Source organism: Lampris incognitus, chromosome 2, assembly GCF_029633865.1.
Source record: "Lampris incognitus isolate fLamInc1 chromosome 2, fLamInc1.hap2, whole genome shotgun sequence".
Classification (NCBI taxonomy): domain Eukaryota; kingdom Metazoa; phylum Chordata; class Actinopteri; order Lampriformes; family Lampridae; genus Lampris; species Lampris incognitus.
Genome location: NC_079212.1, coordinates 97703173 through 97722075, shown reverse-complemented (window position 1 = coordinate 97722075; position 18903 = coordinate 97703173). Strand labels below are relative to the sequence as shown.

The 18903-nt window shown below is 44.3% G+C and overlaps 3 protein-coding genes across 12 annotated transcripts; 1 reads left to right on the top strand and 2 right to left on the bottom strand.

Moving 5' to 3' along the window:
* Positions 1 to 4: 4 nt before the first annotated feature.
* On the bottom strand, positions 5 to 6437 carry mon1bb (MON1 secretory trafficking family member Bb). 2 transcript variants are annotated; one of them, XM_056275101.1, is made up of 6 exons: positions 6150 to 6437; positions 4127 to 4224; positions 3425 to 4030; positions 2479 to 3271; positions 1140 to 1287; positions 5 to 907 (listed from the first exon to the last, which is right to left on the bottom strand). In XM_056275101.1, the coding sequence occupies exons 2-6, from the start codon at positions 4206 to 4208 to the stop codon at positions 680 to 682; spliced, it is 1857 nt and encodes a 618-aa protein (XP_056131076.1). In that variant the 5' UTR covers positions 4209 to 4224; positions 6150 to 6437; the 3' UTR covers positions 5 to 679. The 2 variants fall into 2 exon arrangements, with proteins under 2 accessions (XP_056131076.1, XP_056131077.1); XM_056275102.1 differs by lacking the exon at positions 6150 to 6437 and adding an exon at positions 4868 to 4948.
* tcta (T cell leukemia translocation altered) lies at positions 5076 to 6567 on the top strand. 3 transcript variants are annotated; one of them, XM_056275111.1, is made up of 3 exons: positions 5076 to 5877; positions 5997 to 6048; positions 6447 to 6567. In XM_056275111.1, exons 1-3 carry the CDS (start codon positions 5667 to 5669, stop codon positions 6487 to 6489), a joined length of 306 nt encoding a protein of 101 aa, XP_056131086.1. In that variant the 5' UTR covers positions 5076 to 5666; the 3' UTR covers positions 6490 to 6567. The 3 variants fall into 3 exon arrangements, with proteins under 3 accessions (XP_056131086.1, XP_056131087.1, XP_056131088.1); XM_056275112.1 differs by having other exon boundaries at positions 5076 to 5852; positions 5997 to 6081; positions 6447 to 6501; XM_056275113.1 differs by having other exon boundaries at positions 5076 to 5852; positions 6447 to 6495.
* Positions 6568 to 8106: 1539 nt separating this feature from the next.
* Positions 8107 to 17027, bottom strand: glyctk (glycerate kinase). 7 transcript variants are annotated; one of them, XM_056275107.1, is made up of 6 exons: positions 16162 to 16454; positions 15817 to 15858; positions 9647 to 9969; positions 9402 to 9553; positions 9122 to 9297; positions 8107 to 8999 (listed from the first exon to the last, which is right to left on the bottom strand). In XM_056275107.1, exons 3-6 carry the CDS (start codon positions 9922 to 9924, stop codon positions 8109 to 8111), a joined length of 1497 nt encoding a protein of 498 aa, XP_056131082.1. In that variant the 5' UTR covers positions 9925 to 9969; positions 15817 to 15858; positions 16162 to 16454; the 3' UTR covers positions 8107 to 8108. The 7 variants fall into 7 exon arrangements, with proteins under 7 accessions (XP_056131082.1, XP_056131084.1, XP_056131078.1 ...); XM_056275109.1 differs by lacking the exons at positions 15817 to 15858; positions 16162 to 16454 and adding an exon at positions 17017 to 17027; XM_056275103.1 differs by having other exon boundaries at positions 9647 to 10054; positions 15817 to 16454.
* Between the last annotated feature and the right edge of the window lie 1876 nt (positions 17028 to 18903).

Here is an 18903-nt window from a genome sequence, read left to right as displayed (position 1 = left end):
ATGTAATTTTTTTTCCCACATTTATCATTTTGCATTTTGAAAGTCACTATTTACAATTCTTTTCTTTTCTTTGCACAAAATGTAACATTGATAGAGATTGACCAGTTTTAATGGAGTAGAAATCTGGACTACCAAACAATACATTGTATTCAAGTTCTTACTGTTCCAGTTCCAGGAGGCCCAAAACACATCAACTTGCATTTCTGCAATACCCTATTCTGATGCTTTGAGATCTATGAGTGTTTTTCAATATGATCGAAAGAAAATAAGCTCCAGACAGAGAAATATAACTTTTTTCTCAAATTATTCAATCTGATTGCGATAGTTATACCATATTGTTGCCGTAATAAAACAATATAAAAACATTTAAATATCATTGCAATGATATTCTAACATTTGAATTTAAAATGTCCTGTTTTATATTTCATTTTGCTGTTTTTCCCTGACTATCTTACTGAAAGCAGTGACATGCTTCCTTGTTAAGGAAAAGAAATAACACTTGTTCCAAAGAGACCATTCCTTAAATAGTGTAAAACTTAGTGTTTGAGTCCAGTAGTCCAAGTCCATTGAGTCCTACAGATCCTAAGGAGTTAGGGTCTCAATAAATCTTGCAGTCAATGTGCAAACTTCACTGTTCAAGGAGCAGTGTAGCGTCAGAGCAAGCAGCACTACGTGGGCCCTATAGTGGAGACAAGAAGCCATTATCTGTGGAGTCGTGGTGGTCGGACTTTGCTCCACGAGAGCTCTTGCTGGGGTTTGGGGTGGTTGAATACTTTGGGGGGTACCGAATGAATAGACGGTCTTCCTCCTTTTTAATCCACCGCAGAAGTTTAGTAATCGCAGTGATGGCGCAAGCCTTGGTCACCAGGGGACTAAAGCAGGTGTAAAGCTCGAATTTACTTGTGATCTGGAACAGACAAGAGAAAAGCTTATTTTGGCTTAGGAGACAACCTTGGCTTGTCATTTGCATTAAAACAACTGCAGCAATGTAGTTGTGTGTGAGCGGTTTTTCAACCTCTGAATTGATTAAGGCAGGCCCGCCACCCGCACCAAGGTAAGCCAACTGCCAACACAGACAACTGTTAAGTGCTGTACAAAGTTAACGGCTCTAAGTGTTTGCCCAAACGGGGATTACATACCCAGGCTAAAAGTGTTTCCCTCTCAGCAACATGGTAGATGAGCTTCAGGGGCCGGGAGGAGCTGTGAATGCGGCTGTGCATGTAACGGTACAGGTCCAGCAGTCTCATTTTCTCCTCCTCACTAGCGTACGGGGCCTCCATCTCTGGGCTGAGAGCAGTGACAAACCATGACCCATGTGTAACATAAATAGAAGTTTGCTTGCATTCAATACAGTCAAGTTCTAAGACATATGGGCTGTGCAACTGAAATGTTTGAGAATTAAAGCTCTTATTCTGCAATGCCACATAGAAAGAATTGGCCAGAGAGTTCTAACCTATAAACTCAAACGTACAAAGCCGAAGAGTGGTTACTATGCAAGAAGAAAATTTGAGAAAAATGACTCAAGTTTATCTGATATCTCAACCAATGTTTAATTGTTCTTTTACTTTAGGTGAAAATTAATCTTCATCATTGCTTGCCTTAAAGGGTATCATTTACTGGTAGTAAATCTAAACTCAAGTTGAGCTCTTTTGCCTTCACAACACATAAAAGTTGACCCTCCTGTTTGTTCTTGTATGTAGGGCAGAAGTCCCCTGAATCTAATTTGAATTTAATAAAGGCTAAGTTTGAATGGTAGCATCATCCGTCTGATATAATAGGCTACCTTAAGGTTCCAGTTCAGTTAAATATGAAAATACTTTTTGGTTAATTATCATTTTTACAGTGAATGACACAATCTGCTCAAATTCACAGTGACTGTCTTACATGTGCTAGGCTATTTCATTTCACTACTTTCTATTTCACTTCTCTACTGATCTCGCGTCGCTATAAGATGAGTTACCTATTTTATTACTCGTTTCAGATTCCTGCAAATTCTGAGGGATCCTGAATGTCAACTATTGGAATTTCCTAATGAAAATGTCCTGCCATTTTCTTAGAGGAGAAGTTATTCCAAGAGAGCTTTCAATACAAACTCTGCTCTCTGCTGTGAAGGATCCCTAACCCACTAATCCAGAATTAAGTACAGAATTAAGTACTGTCTTTGTGTTGTACTGCTGTGGGCTGCAGAAACAGCATTTCGTTTCATTTCATGTACTCAAGTGCATGAAGTGAAATGACAAAGTGTTCCTGATTCCTGAATTCTATTTACACCACATTCTCCACACACCTACAAACTTGAAGCATTAAAAAGTACTTGTAAAAAGAAAAAAAATGTGCTCACATGTATCAAAACACAACACGAAGAATTTTTTTTCAAACACAAGTCTTTTTTGTGTGTGTGTTAAATATCATGTAGTCTAAGTGTAAGCTTACATAGATGCAAGGACAAAAACAGAATCCAGAATAACTAACACGTACCTGGTGAACTGGGTGAGCTGGCGGTGGTTATCTGGTACATCAAAGGGCTTGTACATGAAATGTCTGAGGTCAGAGACGCCCACCTGGCTCACACTGTATGACTGGGCCTTAGCTATGAGGCTCAGGGAGTTCTGAATCACCATGGCCTCCTCTATCCTCCTCTTGCACTCAGCCACAGCATAGAAGGCCTCTTTATCCGTGGAGAGCAACAGCAAGCACACAGTGCATTCTGGAGGGTCCAGGTAAGAAATATAAGCATAAAAGTAACAGTCAGGGTTAAAGAGAGGGAGGCAGATGGGAGTCCAGATCTCCCCAGCCTGAAAGGCAGAGGAGGCTCCTATGAGGTTGAGTAGGAGGTGAACATCAGCAGGCTCCAGCCTAGCATCTTCAATGACAGTCTTCTCCTGGACGATGGTAAGAAGCTGGTTCTTAGCAATGAGGATGGAGAAGACCAGGTTGGGGGTGATGGCCTTCTGCAGGATCTGGCTGAGGGAGTCCCTGAGAGAAGAAACCAGGGGTAGACAGTGCACTGCTGCCAGCAGAAAGCTGGGGTCAGAGTCCACCAAGTTGAGAAGTCCATCCAGGATCTTCTCAGAGCCTGCCAGCAGCCTTCTCAGATCATAGTTTTTCTTGTGTTCAAAGATGCGGGTGATGCTGGCCTGGGTGAGCATGCTGATGATCTGATAGTAGACGTAGAGGAGCTCTCCACGCAACTGCTGCTCAGACTGACGGCTGCTAGACACACAGACCAGTACCAGAGGACCCTTCTGCAAGAACACCACTGTGTGTTCCTCTAATGGATGGCGCAAGAGAAGACAGGGAAATATTGTGTTATACAACTCCTAAGACCTTGTGTAATGAAAATGGATTGGAAAAAAACTATGTAGTTTGGTAATTACTGTGAAGAAAAACTGTAACATTAGTGTCAAGTATTCTCAGTTCTCACCTGAATAGACTGAACGAATGATGTTATCGCCACTTTGGACAAAAGATACCAGTGCCATCATGACTCCCATGGTTGAAGAGAGGGCCTCTTCACTTCCATAGCGGGAGTAGATGGGTTTGCCTGCTTCACTTAGCACAAAAATGTGCTTCCTGTGCTGCCGCCAGCTCTCAGCTGTCACATCCTCATCACGGTGGGATAGAAACGCTGGCACTTCTGGGGTGCCAGTCTCTGACAACGGAGACGACCTCCCCTTCACACCTACACCTTGCTCTTCAAGCTTGCCTCTGGCGAGCATTGTAACAACAAATTCCCCAGAGTCATCCTGGCCATGGTTAATGGCAGCCTTCTCGGGGACCTGATCAGCTGACTGGGTATACATGCTGTTCTGGCATTCTGAGTTTACCAACTCCTCTGTCTTTGGCTCTGTAACCTGGCTTGACTCCGGTTCTGGATCCAGACTCTGCTCCTCGGCTGTAACATCTGTGAGCAGTGACTCTGCTGAGTCTTCGGTAGTCACACGGACTTGGTCATCTCCCTCCACTGGCCCAGGGTGATCAGGAAACATGTGATTTCCCAACAGGGAGAGAGATGTCGCCAAGCTGTCAGCTAAAATAAAAGGTGGAAATGAAGACAGGTGTACAGAGCAGAGCTATTAACTTATTAAAAGGTTTATCAATCAACACTGTAGTTAAATTTCTTTACCAGTTGGGATGGAGTTCTCGGAGGGTGGATCACAAATCTTCACTCCCTCTGCCTCTCCTGTTTGTTGATTGTCTCTCTCCATGTTACCATCCCAGTTACTGGAGGAAATCAGTCATATCATAATTAACTCATACAAGTTCCTGTCACATAGTGGAATCCTAGAGCTAACTTCATGCTCACTGTAGCGGTTCTCCATAATTCTGGGAATGCATGTACTAAAGCCTCCGGTCTATAAGAATAGGAGCACTGATTTCAGATCTGTGGTCAGCTCACGTGACAAAAGTAGCACACTGACCTCAGACCAGCAACTATAAAGTTAAGGCTCGGGTATTTTAAGCAGATTCAAACTCCCTCGTAGTAAGAACGCCTGGCAAAGGTTTTGATTGGGAAAACCTTTGAGACATGCATTTCACGTTTGTCACGCCTCCTACACACACCACAACCAGGAAAACGATAGTGTCCGCCAGTGCCGGTGTTAGAGGTTTGTTAAGCGACTGAGAAAGTGTAATGGTTTGCTTCAGCTTGCCTGTGGATTTGCATGTTGTCGCTTCCGATCAATGCTGATCAAAATTCCGATGCTACCAAGCGGTCAAACTAGTACCTGGCTTAACAGTAGCAGACAGGCTAATATTTCCAGCTAGCCAGCAACACAGATCCATTTCATGGCCTTAGCTTAACAGTCAGCATGCAAACAACCAAGGACAAACGCGATTAGCGACAAATGCCAACAGTCAAACTTACGATTTGTTGCACCGTCGAAAAGTTGTAAGGATAGTTAATTAACTACATAAACTTTCATCGGCAGCCGGGTTGCAAAGAAGCTGTCAAGCTTATAGGCAGAAAACAAAATTTCCCCTTACCAAAGCTGACATCCGGAATCCCTGATGACAACCTGGGTTGACCAATCAGGACGCCCGATGCCGACACCTTAGAGTCCCGCCCCAAACAGGATACGTTCCAGATAACGCTGTCAAATGTGAGCCGGGATAATAACAGATTTGACGACTTTTTGTTCTTTATCCGGCGTTATTTTTTGCCGAGCCCTTTAACATGGAGTTTAAATTGACCTCTAATTTTCATTCGGTGTCTTCTGCAACACGATAGATAAGAGAAACGGACGTCAGTCCCTTCGCCCAATCGTGTTTCACTGACCGGCGTTGGCGATCACGTTTTTCCCCACAGATACTGAAATTACGTTAGAGAGGAGGTAAAAAATGGAAGATATCTACAAACACTTGGCACTGTAAAGGGATTCGGGACTTAAAGCAGTGACGGCTATTCTCAAAATACCGTCGGTTGTCCTTTAGTTTGGGGCTCTTTGACAGAAGACCGGCGGCGTGACGGCTGCGCGTTTAAAGTCAACAAACGGCTTCCGTGGACGGGCGCGCGGGCGGGCAGGCAAGGGGGGGCGATCTGTCTTATTCTTATGGCATTACTTTTTTAAAGACGTCGACGCACGAATGTAACTATCACATTAAATCGAGATTATGTAACGGAGTGGAACTGCCCGTCCTGAGATCGCCTGGATAAACTGCGCGCGATGGAGGAGTCCTGGGACTTCGAGTTTTTGTCCCATATCGCGGACGGTTTTGTGTCGTTTCTGTCCGAGTTCGTGGACGACTGGCTCGCCAACGATATGAGGGTCTCTATTTTCAAAATTTTACTCAGCTGGCTGGTTTTCAGCCTCGTCGCCATTCACTTCGCGTGGAAAGTGTACGGAAATACGGTGAATGACATGTATTACAGACAAGGTACACGCGGCTTAACGTGAGCTGTTGTTGGCTAAGCTATTGCTAATCAGCTAGCCTCGGCTACTGGCCTGTTGCGGTGTTGCCGAGCCGACCGCTAAAGCTGTTTCGTTTGTTTTCAGGCACCGGACAGAACGGAGGCACGCCTGATACTGCGCCTCACCTCAGCGGATGGTAGGTGTCCCAGCGTCAATGTCCTTCCATCAGGTAGCCTACCCTCCTTACAATGTCTTGATACTCACTCTGATACTCTTGATATAATGTCTGATACTCACCGGTTCAACTCACTGTAGGTCCAGTTAACGTGAACGTTCTCTCAGCACGGAACACCAAACTGATTATTGCAGCTGTTGTTTTAACGTCTCATTGAATTCCAGTTGTATCGTCGACGAGTTGATGCTGACACGTTTGCGTAATTAGGGTTTTGCAATTGGTTAAGGTTATTAGTGTAAATGGCTGCTGCGAAATGCTAACATTCTTGTTCGTTATTGTATTAGAAACGCTGAACCCCAGTATGGAAGTTTGTTCCCCATCTTTGCATTACTGTTACTCTGTGTCTTCCATCAAATTAGGGAAAGTGCTGCTGGGGAGACGCTGAAGACTCACCTGGAGTAACACTTAAGACAGTGCCATGGACCCTTTGCCAACTGTACATATTTCCTGTTGGTCTGAACAGTGAGCCAGACGATCTGGATTTTAATGGAGACTATAAACTGTGCCATCAAGTTGGTTTAGAATAATGCATCCTTTTCATTGTTGAGGAAGGATGCACCTTCTGGCAGCTATTCTTGAAAATATAGCTGCCTCATTCCACGTCTAGGACAGTATTGCCCCATGTCTGTTCATAAAACGGGCCAGCCTCCCCGAGATATGTTTATCTCGAGCTATCAACACCGGTGATTAAGTAAGACCTTATCAGACTAAAATACTGTTTTTGATCTTTTGGGCAGTCCTCTATTATTCTATGGCAGATGCTTCACTATACACCAGGGTTTTCCATCGCCTTTTCAGAGGCTATTGTGGTAAAGTAAAAATCTGAGAAAATCAATCAACAGCCTGTAAGATCAACCATTGAGGAAACAAGGTTTTACCATCAGCAGTCCCTAAGCAAGGGAAAGCTATTAGATTTGATTCAAATGCCTTATTCAAATGAAATATGCATCATTTAGTGTATTTCACATTTATATTTGGGTGGAAGAAAAAGTTGAGGTGGACCACAGTAACACTGTAATAGCCATAGGAAACTGTTAACTATTTTCCCTATGGTTACACTGAACCGAGTCAGACAAGAGTGAATGATTTAAGCGAGTGACTGCTGTGCATGGTATGCCTATAGTTTTGATTGGGTAGATCTTTGCAATGTACAGGATTTTTATGGCCACTCTTACATGAATAATACACATGCTGTCTGAGATGGAGCTATTGTAAATGACTGTCTAGTGCAGATGTCATATGATTAATGCGTATTCAGGAACTTCTCTTTTCTTTTATCATACCATCACATTTAATCCATTCAAGTTTGAACAATGGACCATCTTGTATTTAGTTTTTAATGAGGGACACTGAGGACCAGTACCAGTCAGCTGTGTGTTATGAAATTACCTGAAACAGTCAAGTAATGTAGCTTAAACAGGCTACAGAAATTGTTACATCATATCCTGTGTATGGATGAATGCTCTTTCACGAGTTACAAATTTGTAGTAATAACTTGATATTAAATTTTCTCATGACTAGCCACTTTGTTTGTCCCCTTAGTATTAATTTATTGCTTGTTGGGCAAATCGTTTGTCTCTCATTGCATGCAATATCGATGGAAGATTTGATTTGCGTTCCAAGGATAGCGTTTAATGCCCTTATGTGTTGGATAAAACCACATTTGGTTGCTCTATAATAAAGTAATTTGTCTGACATAAGTATCATTCAGTGCCATGAGTTCTTTTTAATCTAGAAAAACAAATACATTGCAGAAATCTTGAGCTTTTTCATACCAACTGGTAAATAATGCACAATAGAAACTAGCACAGTGACATTTCTCAATGTTCGTCAGTTTTTATAGTAATTTTAATGTACAGGAATACAATGCAGCTATATATTTAAAAAAAAATCAAAAATGTTATCCATGATGATTTGTAAAGAGTTGCAAAAATAAGGGCCAAAATAAGGAATGATGCCTCAATACATCTTAATCTGCCCGTTTTTCATTTACTTTTATTGGCATCTGCTTTAGAGCTGGCCTATCTTATCGTAATGGGAATCGATGGAATAATTAGCATGTGTACGTCCATGACATTGGTGCCTGTAAGGCCGGGTAAAAGCAGATGCTGCCCACCAGAGAGGCGTGAGAAGAATGTGAACGAATCATTGTTAGTCAGAGAACCATCAATGTCCAGCCCTTGTGCTTGTGCCTCGTCCCATAACCCCCTATCAGTGACTGCCCCTGCTGCCTCTGTGGGCCCATCCTGACCATCGGTGCCACCACTAAGGAACACGGGGCCGTTGGGAGGAAGTCCCACGCCTCTCAGTTCCAGCCCCACTCGAAGAGCCAGCTCTTGATTTCGCCCACCACGTCCCTTTCCTGTTAGCTCCACAGTGGGCTCCCCCCCTGCTAACAGGCATGTAGCACCCCAACCCTCTGTGCGGCCTTCAGCTAAGGCCTGCAATGTACGGCACAAGTCCCAGCTCTGTACGCCAACCTCTGGTCCGAGTTTCAGTATCTCAGTGGCAAGTTCAGGTGAGGGTTCCTCTAGAGAGCAGGCAAAGCGAGCTAGTAGGCCATACAGATGGGAGACCGACTTCACATCACCACACACACCCGGTGACAGCACCACGGGGCGGAAGCCTAACTCCCGTGCACGTCGTCCTGCACACTTGAGGGCAATTCTGTTAGAGCCAATGACAACATTGAGAACATTTTCCACCCTATCTGATTCCTCCTTACTCTCCTCCCACCGGGGAGTTGTTCGTCCAAGGACTTCCTTGACGGAGGACGGTAGAGAGGTCGACAGCTTGTAACGGTCAAGGATGGAAAAAACCTCCTCGTGCCAGATCTCACTCTTTACTGTGGGGCCACTGGCTATTACGTCCAGAGGATCGCCAATCACATCAGACAGAATCAGCGATACCACCTGTGAAGGAATTAATGTGAGATGAGTGAAAATTAGTACATCGCTGAGTTAGTTTTAGGTTGTTGGAATGAGTTCTCCGAAATGTACAATCCATCAAAAAACAACAGTTTGTGTTGCCTAACCTGGGCAGGGTGAGCACAATGTGCAAGCCCCCCACCCTTTAACGTGGAAAGGGCACGGCGCACAGTGTTGAGCTCCTGTATGGTGGCACCGGCAGCTGCCAGTCTACGTGAAACGTCCTGTTTCTCTTGCAGGGTGATGGGTGGAATGGGTGCAGGTAAGAGTGCAGAGCCCCCGCCTATGTGCAAAGTCACCACCCCGTGTTAGCAATTCAATTCTACATTTGAAGATATGGTTTCATGGAGAGAATGAACTTCATCAGTAATCACATTTTTTATGTACCCGAAATCAGTACAAGTAGCAAATCTTCTTCCGTCAATTCGTTGGCTAGTTGCCTGATACACTCGGCTGCCTTCTGGGAATCAGCATCCGGCAAATTATGTTTAGCTCCCTCCATTACTCTGATACGACTGTTATCTTTCAACAGCAACTGTCTGAGATGGGAAAAAGAGACCTCAAAATACAAAACTTTGTTCTCAGTCTGGTACGGTAATGCAAATCATGAAACCTTCGGGAATTTAACTTACTCTTTCCCATGCTGCCGCAATGTGTCCTGTATTCCTTGCGGCACACTGATCACTCCTTTCACCAGGTGGTCCCCCATTATTCTCTCTGCCTCAGCAGCCATGCCAAGCACAGCTTTTCCAAAGCCCACCAAGTACAGGTTGTTTCTGAGCTTGAAAGAGTGGCCATCGATAAGGATGGAGTTTTCTTTACGCTCTATACTTCGCCGGACCACGGCGTCTGGTTGCACAGCTCCAACTGCAGCAGCAAACACCCCACGCCCCCGTGAATCCAGTGACATTCTGCAGAATACAGTTTTTCTCAGCCCCACAAGGCCCAGAAAAGACTGAGGACAGAGCAAGGAGAGAACACGTGCCATGGATAGTTCAGAGTCCTTGCAGGAAACGCCTGAGGAATGAGAGCAGCAAGGCCTAACCAAAGCGTATGAATGTCAGTGTCATCGAAAAAGGAAAACTCATGTTCAAAGTATGGTATGGACAAGAGAATGCACAGGAAATTCAGCAGATGACGAAATGTTCAATCGTAAAACTTTTTCGTTTTTTTTAATACTGGGTAATTTGCCTACCTTTGTGGCTGCAAGAAAGAAATGTGTGCTACAACAGTCACACTCGGCAGAGAAGTAAAACTTTGGCTTCCACCTGAATAAATGCAATGTGTACTCTCGGTGTAATAATTGACTAAGTTCGACTCCAAACAACACTGTAAACTTCACAGGTCAGGGTTCAGGGTAACAAACTGGAAACACTGAGGGCGAACTTACATTAAATGAATGGATCCCTCCTCTGTTGCTGAGGTTTTTCCTCTTTTTTTTTTCTCCTGACAAGTTTTTTTTTTTGTGTGTGGAATTTTTCCTCATCTGAATCAAGAGTCTCGAGGGTAGGGGGTCGCTGTACATTGTACAGAATGTATCTGCGGTTGTAGAGCCCTCTATGACTCAATTGTGATTTGGGGCTGTGCAAATAACTCGGCATGACTTGAATATACTCTGGGGGATGGTTTAACAATTTGGTGCCAAGGAAAACATAATGATATGACGGAATTGGGATGTGTGAGATAAGAGTCACGGACAAGAGCGCTGTGAGATGCGTCACTTTCGTTATAATAATGTGGTAGAGTCTTATCTCCATGTTCTAACGTGATTCTCTATGTGTTTCTGCATTGTGATGGCACCACGTTGAGCAGCAGAACGTCGGTAACAGAACGTTATGTCATGTGACCAGTAAGTGATAGTGAGCTGTTGTTTCATTGTATCTGCATACATCTTGTGCCTTTGGTAGCATTGTGGGTGTGTATTGATTGTTTTGTTTCCGCCACCCCCCCCTTTTTCTCCCCAGTTGTACTGGGCCAATCACCCCACTCTTCCGAGCCGTGCCAGTCGTTGCTCCACCCCCTCTGCCGATCCGGGGAGGGCTGCAGACTACCACATCGTCACCTTCTTAAAAATAATGGCCTAAGTCATATTTTCTAGTTTTTCAAAAAAACAGAATAAACTGAAACAAAATTTGTCAGTTTATTCTGTTTTTTGTTTTTGTTTTTTTTTAACTTGAAAATATGACTTAGGCCATTATTTTAAGAAGGTGACGACATGCCTCCTCCAATACATGTGGAGTCGCCAGCCGCTTCTTTTCACCTGACAGTGAGGAGTATCGCCAGGGGGACATTGCACATGGGAGGATCACGCTATTCCCCCCAGTTACCCTTCCCCCCGAACAGGCGCCCCGACCGACCAGAGGAGGCGCTAGTGCAGCGACTAGGACACATACCCACACCCGGTTTCCCACCCGCAGACACGGCCAACTGTGTCTGTAGGGACGCCCGACCAAGCTGGAGGTAACATGGGGATTCAAACCGCCGATCCCCATGTTGGTAGGCAACGGAATAGACCGTTACACTACCCGGATGTCCATGTATTGATTGTTTGATCATTATCTACGATCGCAGATCATTAGTTTTGGGACAATGTTACACTTTGTGAAGTTGGATGCTGGGGAATCTACCGAGTTACTATTGCTAATGGCTACACTGTTCCTCGGCCATCGGAGGTAAGAGTGATTACAAATAAATGAATTGACAGATAATTGATTACATGTTAAAATAGGATGCCATGTATTACATTTAGAGTTAATATACAATGAATACAACGTTTAACGGTAAAAAAACAAGAGGATTTAATTTATGTTTAAAGACTGGGTTGGCGTATTTACATTGTGTGTATCTGTACGTGTTAGAAGCAAGCATGGTGTTGATTATGCTTTTAGTATGTTTTAGTTTCACCCTCCCTTGCAACGTCAATAAATCTGTGGACAAGGGGCCAACTGTCTTCAGAGTCTTGATGTTAGGAAGGCGTTTATCTGAGTGTCCAGTTATATACAGCACATACACTACCGTTCAAAAGTTTGGGATCACCCAAACAATTTTGTGTTTTCCATGAAAAGTCACACTTATTCACCACCATATGTTGTGAAATGAATAGAAAATAGAGTCAAGACATTGACAAGGTTAGAAATAATGATTTGTATTTGAAATATGATTTTTTTACTGCAAACTTTGCTTTCGTCAAAGAATCCTCCATTTGCAGCAATTACAGCATTGCAGACCTTTGGCATTCTAGCTGTTAATTTGTTGAGGTAATCTGGGGAAATTGCACCCCACGCTTCCAGAAGCAGCTCCCACAAGTTGGATTGGTTGGATGGGCACTTCTTGCGTACCATACGGTCAAGCTGCTCCCACAACAGCTCAATGGGGTTCAGATCTGGTGACTGCGCTGGCCACTCCATTACCGATAGAATACCAGCTGCCTGCTTCTGCTCTAAATAGTTCTTGCACAATTTGGAGGTGTGTTTAGGGTCATTGTCCTGTTGTAGGATGAAATTGGCTCCAATCAAGCGCTGTCCACTGGGTATGGCATGGCGTTGCAAAATGGAGTGATAGCCTTCCTTATTCAGAATCCCTTTTACCCTGTACAAATCTCCCACCTTACCAGCACCAAAGCAACCCCAGACCATCACATTACCTCCACCATGCTTAACAGATGGCGTCAGGCATTCTTCCAGCATCTTTTCATTTGTTCTGCGTCTCACAAACATTCTTCTTTGTGATCCAAACACCTCAAACTTGGATTCATCCGTCCACAACACTTTTTTCCAGTCTTCCTCTGTCCAATGTCTGTGTTCTTTTGCCCATCTTAATCTTTTTCTTTTATTGGTCAGTCTCAGATATGGCTTTTTCTTTGCCACTCTGCCCTGAAGCCCAGAATCCCGCAGCCGCCTCTTCACTGTAGATGTTGACACTGGTATTTTGCGGGTACTATTTAATGAAGATGCCAGTTGGGGACCTGTGAGGCGTCTGTTTCTCAAACTAGAGACTCTAATGTACTTATCTTCTTGCTCAGTTGTGCAACGCGGCCTCCCACTTCTTTTTCTACTCTGGTTAGAGCCTGTTTGTGCTGTCCTCTGAAGGGAGTAGTACACACCGGTGTAGGAAATCTTCAATTTCTTAGCAATTTCTCACATGGAATAGCCTTCATTTCTAAGAACAAGAATAGACTGTCGAGTTTCAGATGAAAGTTCTCTTTTTCTGGCCATTTTGAGCGTTTAATTGACCCCACAAATGTGATGCTCCAGAAACTCAATCTGCTCAAAGGAAGGTCAGTTTTGTAGCTTCTGTAACAAGCTAAACTGTTTTCAGATGTGTGAACATGATTGCACAAGGGTTTTCTAATCATCAATTAGCCTTCTGAGCCAATGAGCAAACACATTGTACCATTAGAACACTGGAGTGATAGTTGCTTGAAATGGGCCCCTATACACCTATGTAGATATTGCACCAAAAACCAGACATTTGCAGCTAGAATAGTCATTTACCACATTAGCAATGTATAGAGTGTATTTCTTTAAAGTTAAGACTAGTTTAAAGTTATCTTCATTGAAAAGTACAGTGCTTTTCCTTCAAAAATATGGACATTTCAATGTGATCCCAAACTTTTGAACGGTAGTGTATATCGAGGACAGCACAGTCACTGTACAAGATATGGGTATGTTTGTGTGTGTGCAATGAATGTTGTATAGGGGATGCAAGGGAGGAGGAAAGGGGGGGGCTGGAATAGAGAACCCAGACAGAGAGACTGCCAGTCCCTCCAGGGCCCTGATCACACAGCAAGTGCCCCAGCACACGTACAGGAGGTGGAAACAGAGAGGGGCGGAGGTCAATCGTGCCCCATGTTGTTGTAGACCCCCCCTCCCATCTTAATTTTTACATGCAAACGTTTAGGTGCTCAGGGGCGCATCAGGGTAGGGCAGCCCCCACATTTCTCACGAGCTAGTTTGGTCATTGCATGTCCCTCAGCCTATGTGTATGTTCAGCATAATCCAGGACCCCCCCCCCCATCTCTGTTTAACTTTGAGGTTTGTCAATCTGTTATACATTATACAGTGAGACCGTAGTCCCCTACGCCCCAACGTCAGAAGTCCCCCCCTAAGGCTGACCAGGGCCCTGCCCACTGGCTCCGGCTGCCCTCACACACAGAGAGCTACACCACTGGTGTCTCCAGCCAATAACAACGGAGAAGGTATGGATATGGTGTGTGTGTGTGTGTGTGTGTGTGTGTGTGTGTGTGTGTGTGTTGATATGGAAGATGAGCTACTATGATTTCTGTGTATGTAACTTATTCACTGACTTCAACTCATCCAGAATTCTGCAGCACAGAATTTCAAGAATTTCAACATTCAAAGTCCACTGACCATGTCTCTCCCCTGCTGATTCAATTACAATGGCTTCCTGTATCACAGTTGATTAACTTTAAAATCGTTTATTATCAACGTTCAAAGCTCTTCATAATGTATCCCCTGCTTATTTCACAGACCTTCTTCAGACTTACACCCCATCTCGCTCCCTGCGGTCTTCACCAGCAGGTCTATTGGCACTACCAGCCATCAGCCTCAGCACAATGGGTGCCGGGGCTTTCTCCTATGCTGCACCCAAAGTCTGGAAGCCCATTCCCCGTCATATCCGCTCACTGGACTCCATTACAGAATTCAAAACGGCTCTTAAAACTCACCTTTTAAAGCTAGCATACTCGCTTTAACAGCATTAACTGCATCAAACTCATCTATTTTTTCAACTCCTGCTGATGTATATGCTCTATTGCTTATTGTGCGGTTTATTGTTGATTGCACCGTTTTTTTACTGCTGTTTTATTGTATTAGATGTAGGGTGACCTTGAGTGTCATGAAAGGTGCCTTTAAATAAAATGCATTATTATTTTCTTATTATTACTTATCATGTTGGGGTGGGGGTAGTTGTGTCCGTATGATTGTATGATGTGTCCCATTTACTTTTAAACAAAAACATAGTACAGTTAAAACAAGTAATCCAATTAATCCAGTGTTGTTAGATAACAGGGAAAGCTTTGTGCACGTGGCCCAGGTGGGAAATGAGGTACTTGGACGCACTTCTTTCATATTCAAGATTCCGTCTAATTATTTATTTACATTATATGTTTTCACATCCAAATTTCTAGTTATTCGAAATTACGTTATACATTTTCAAATTAATATTTCTCTAGTTTCCGGCAACTCAATATTCCTGGTTTTTCGCGTTGTTTATTTATTTATTTATTTATTGTAAAGCCAGGCTGAACATGCTCTTGGGAATCCAGAGGTCCTAGGACCCCATGTTTCAACCCCTGGGGTCCTCTAAGAGACCTTTTGGCGTTTTCAAAATCGTGGCATGTTGTTGAGCTCAATATCAAATACACGGCCTCCTTTCTTTTCCTCTACATCCATGAACTGAGGTTTAGCTCTACTGAAGAACATCTATGAGGGGAAAACACATAACGAACAAAAACAGCAACCGCCATCTACCGTTTCCCGTGTACGGGCTCAAATAACGCATTCAGGGGTGTCTCATTGGGACACCTACTGGTGACGGTTGAAATTGCAGTTCTTTATTTGTCTAATATTTCATTGGCCCATGCTGGTGAAGTATCCAAGATAGCTGTTTATGAATAATACTTTCATAAGGAACAATCAAAGCACTTCTTAATTAAAACCCTACAGGTCATGTAGACACTGATAGTCTTGTGGAATAAATGCAATATGCATCTTGTCCAAAAAAAAACTTCTTTTTTCCCAACTCTGACCTGAAGTCAAAAAAGTGGTAAGCAATCACTTACCTGTATGGATACGTGCTTTCAGTGCGTCTTGAGAGGATTCCGCTAAACACACGCACACGCGCACGCACGCACGCGCACAGTTCAGTCGCTTACATTTGAGATACTGTAGTCACAGCAAAACAACACAAAATCTTCCCTGGAATTGTGTTACACTTGTTTTACTCTTCCGCTAAATGTGGCGTATCATTACCAAATGACTGATCCAATGAAACTGTCCCGAGTGAGGAAGTCAAATGTTCTACACGGCTAAAGGCGTTTTCAGCTTGCAACAAACATGTTTGCGAAATCAAACAAGAGTCCTTCCGTGACTAACGGTGACTATTGCAAAACAAAACGTGCTGTTACCGTCTCGTGAAAATCACACCGAGCACAGGAAAGCTGGTTTAGCAGGTAACATTCCCTGGAACGGGACAGCACAGAACGGAAGTGGAAACTGTTGGGATCGGTGTTGCCAGATTGGTTTGAAGTTTTCCAGCCCAATAAATGCTAAAATCCGCCCAAATTGATTAGGGGTGGGGGGACACCCACCACCCACCCAATTATTATAGATAATAAACAATGAGAATTAATTCATAAACAACAGCAACAGTACTGTGCCTCACAGCACCTGACACTGGGCTGGATCCGCCCACAGTCCGGCAGATCCGCATAGGAATCACATCCGCTCATAGACCGCCCCCGCCTCTGCGCCGACTCCGCCAGATCATTATAATAATAATAATAATAATAATAATAATAACAATCGCATCCGCTCATAGCCCGCCCCGCGCTTCTGGCCAGAGTGGGGCCTCCTAAAGTCGGAACCCATTTTTAAGTTACAGTACCAAAATATGGATCCGGGCCAGATTCGTGCCAGATATGAAATAATATGAGTGAGCTGGGCCAGTTATGGCCCAAAGCTGGTACAGATCCATAAACCGAATCCGCGCCGGTACTGGCCCGTTGTGCAAAAAGACGCTGGGTGGATCAGATCTGCGCCAGACGCTATGATACATCCGGCTCGGATCCGGTCAAGTTTTACTTTGCTGCTGGGGGTAGCTCGCCACAATACTTCAATATTGTACAATATTAAAACAGCTAGAACGCAGATACGAGGCAACAGAATACATACTACAATGCAACGATACAACTACACACGTTTCTGCCCTGAAAATAAAGAAGTAAAGGGATAGCTCATATACCCAAACTAATGGACTTTACCTTATTTGGTAAACTGCAACACCAGCTTTCACTGGGCCAAATTACAGTGTAGGCTACCCCCCCCCCCCACACACACACACACACACACACGAGAGAGAGAGAGAGCGAGAGAGAGCGAGAGAGAGAGAGAGAGAGAGAGAGAGAGAGAGAGAGAGAGAGAGAGAGAGAGAGAGAGAGAGAGAGAGAGAGAGAGAGAGAGAGAGAGAGAGAGAGAGAGAGAGGGAGAGAGCGAGAGAGAGGGAGAGAGAGAGAGAGAGCCAAAATCGGGAAACGACTACCATTTAGAAAATAGGGAAACAAAATTAGGGAAACGAAAAATTAGGCAAACAAAAAAAAACGGAATACGACCCGTTCCCCGTTTTGATAATAAAAAATAGAAGACGACAAAACAACCCTTTATCTGATTTTCTCTGATGTGATTATAAATGCAAATCGGGAATTAAAATATGTATGGAAATCTTTCGTTGATTTTTTGTTTTTATTTTTGTGAAGAGGCCTTGCCGAGTTCGGCCTGCTTGCACGCACCTCGCGGGAGCGCGCACGGCTAAATGGAAACCTACCAGACAATGTAAAACGATATAATCTTCTCTGTCGGGGTTCGTCAGTGGCGATGAATGATCTGAAGTCTATAGTATTTGAACGTTAAGAGTCAACACAGGAGGTTGAATCAGTTCATCTGGATACAACTTTTATTGACAGAAAAATTATTGTCTCTCAATAAAAGTTGCATCCAATGGAGCGTCCGGGTGGCGTGGCGGTCTATTCCGTTGCCTTCCAACACGGGAATCGCCGGTTCGAATCCCCGTATTACCTCCGGCTTGGTCGGGTGTGTGCGGGTAGGGAGCCAGATGAGGACACATGTCCTGGTCGCTGCACTAGCGCCTCCTCTGGTCGGTCGGGGCACCTGTTCGGAGGGGGGGCTGGGGAGAATAGGGTGATCATCCCACGCGTACGTCCCCCTGCCGAAACCCCTCACTGTCAGGTGAAAAGACGCAGCTGGTGACTCCACATGTGTTTGAAAAGACATGTGGCCGTCTGCAGGCCTCCCCTGATCGGCAGAGGGGGTGAAGCAGCGACCGGGACGGCTCGGAAGAGTGGGGTAATTGGCCAAGTACAATTGGGGAGGAAAAGGGGAAAAAATCCCCCCCCCAATAAATAAATAAATAAAAGTTGTATCCGGATGTATAACCAAGTCCAGTTGCACTTGATTCAATTCCTTTGGATAACTATGACCTGGATGAATGAGAACATTCACAGACACGTATCCAGATGAACTGATTCAACCTTCTTTGATTTCCTGGATTATTGAGCATGCATCAAGACATTAAGAGCCATCGGGAGTTGCAGAGAAGTATGTAGGAGTGGTGCAGGATATGTATGAGGGAAGTGTGACAGTGGTGAGGTGTGCGGTTGGAATTACAGATGGGTTCAAGGTGGAGGTGGGATTACATCAAGGATCGGCTCTGAACCCTTTCTCGTTTGTAATGGTGATGGACAGGTTGACGGATGAGATCAGGCAGGAGTCTCCGTAGCGAGAGTAGGGTGCAAGTTGAGGGGAGCCTGGAGAGGTGGAGGTGTGCACTGGAGAGAAGAGGAATGAAAGTCAGCAGGAGCAAGACAGAATACATATGCGTGAATGAGAGGCGGGACAGTGGAATGGTGAGGATGCAAGGAGCAGTGGTGACGAAGGTGTATGAATTTAAATACTTGGGGTCAACTGTCCAAAGTAACGGGGAGTGCAGAAGAGAGTGCAGGCAGGGTGGAGTGGGTGGAGAAGAGTGTCAGGAGTGATTTGCGACAGAAGGGTACCAGCAAGAGTTAAAGGGAAAGTTTACAGGATGGTTGTGAGACCAGCTATGTTATATGGTTTGGACACAGTGGCACTGA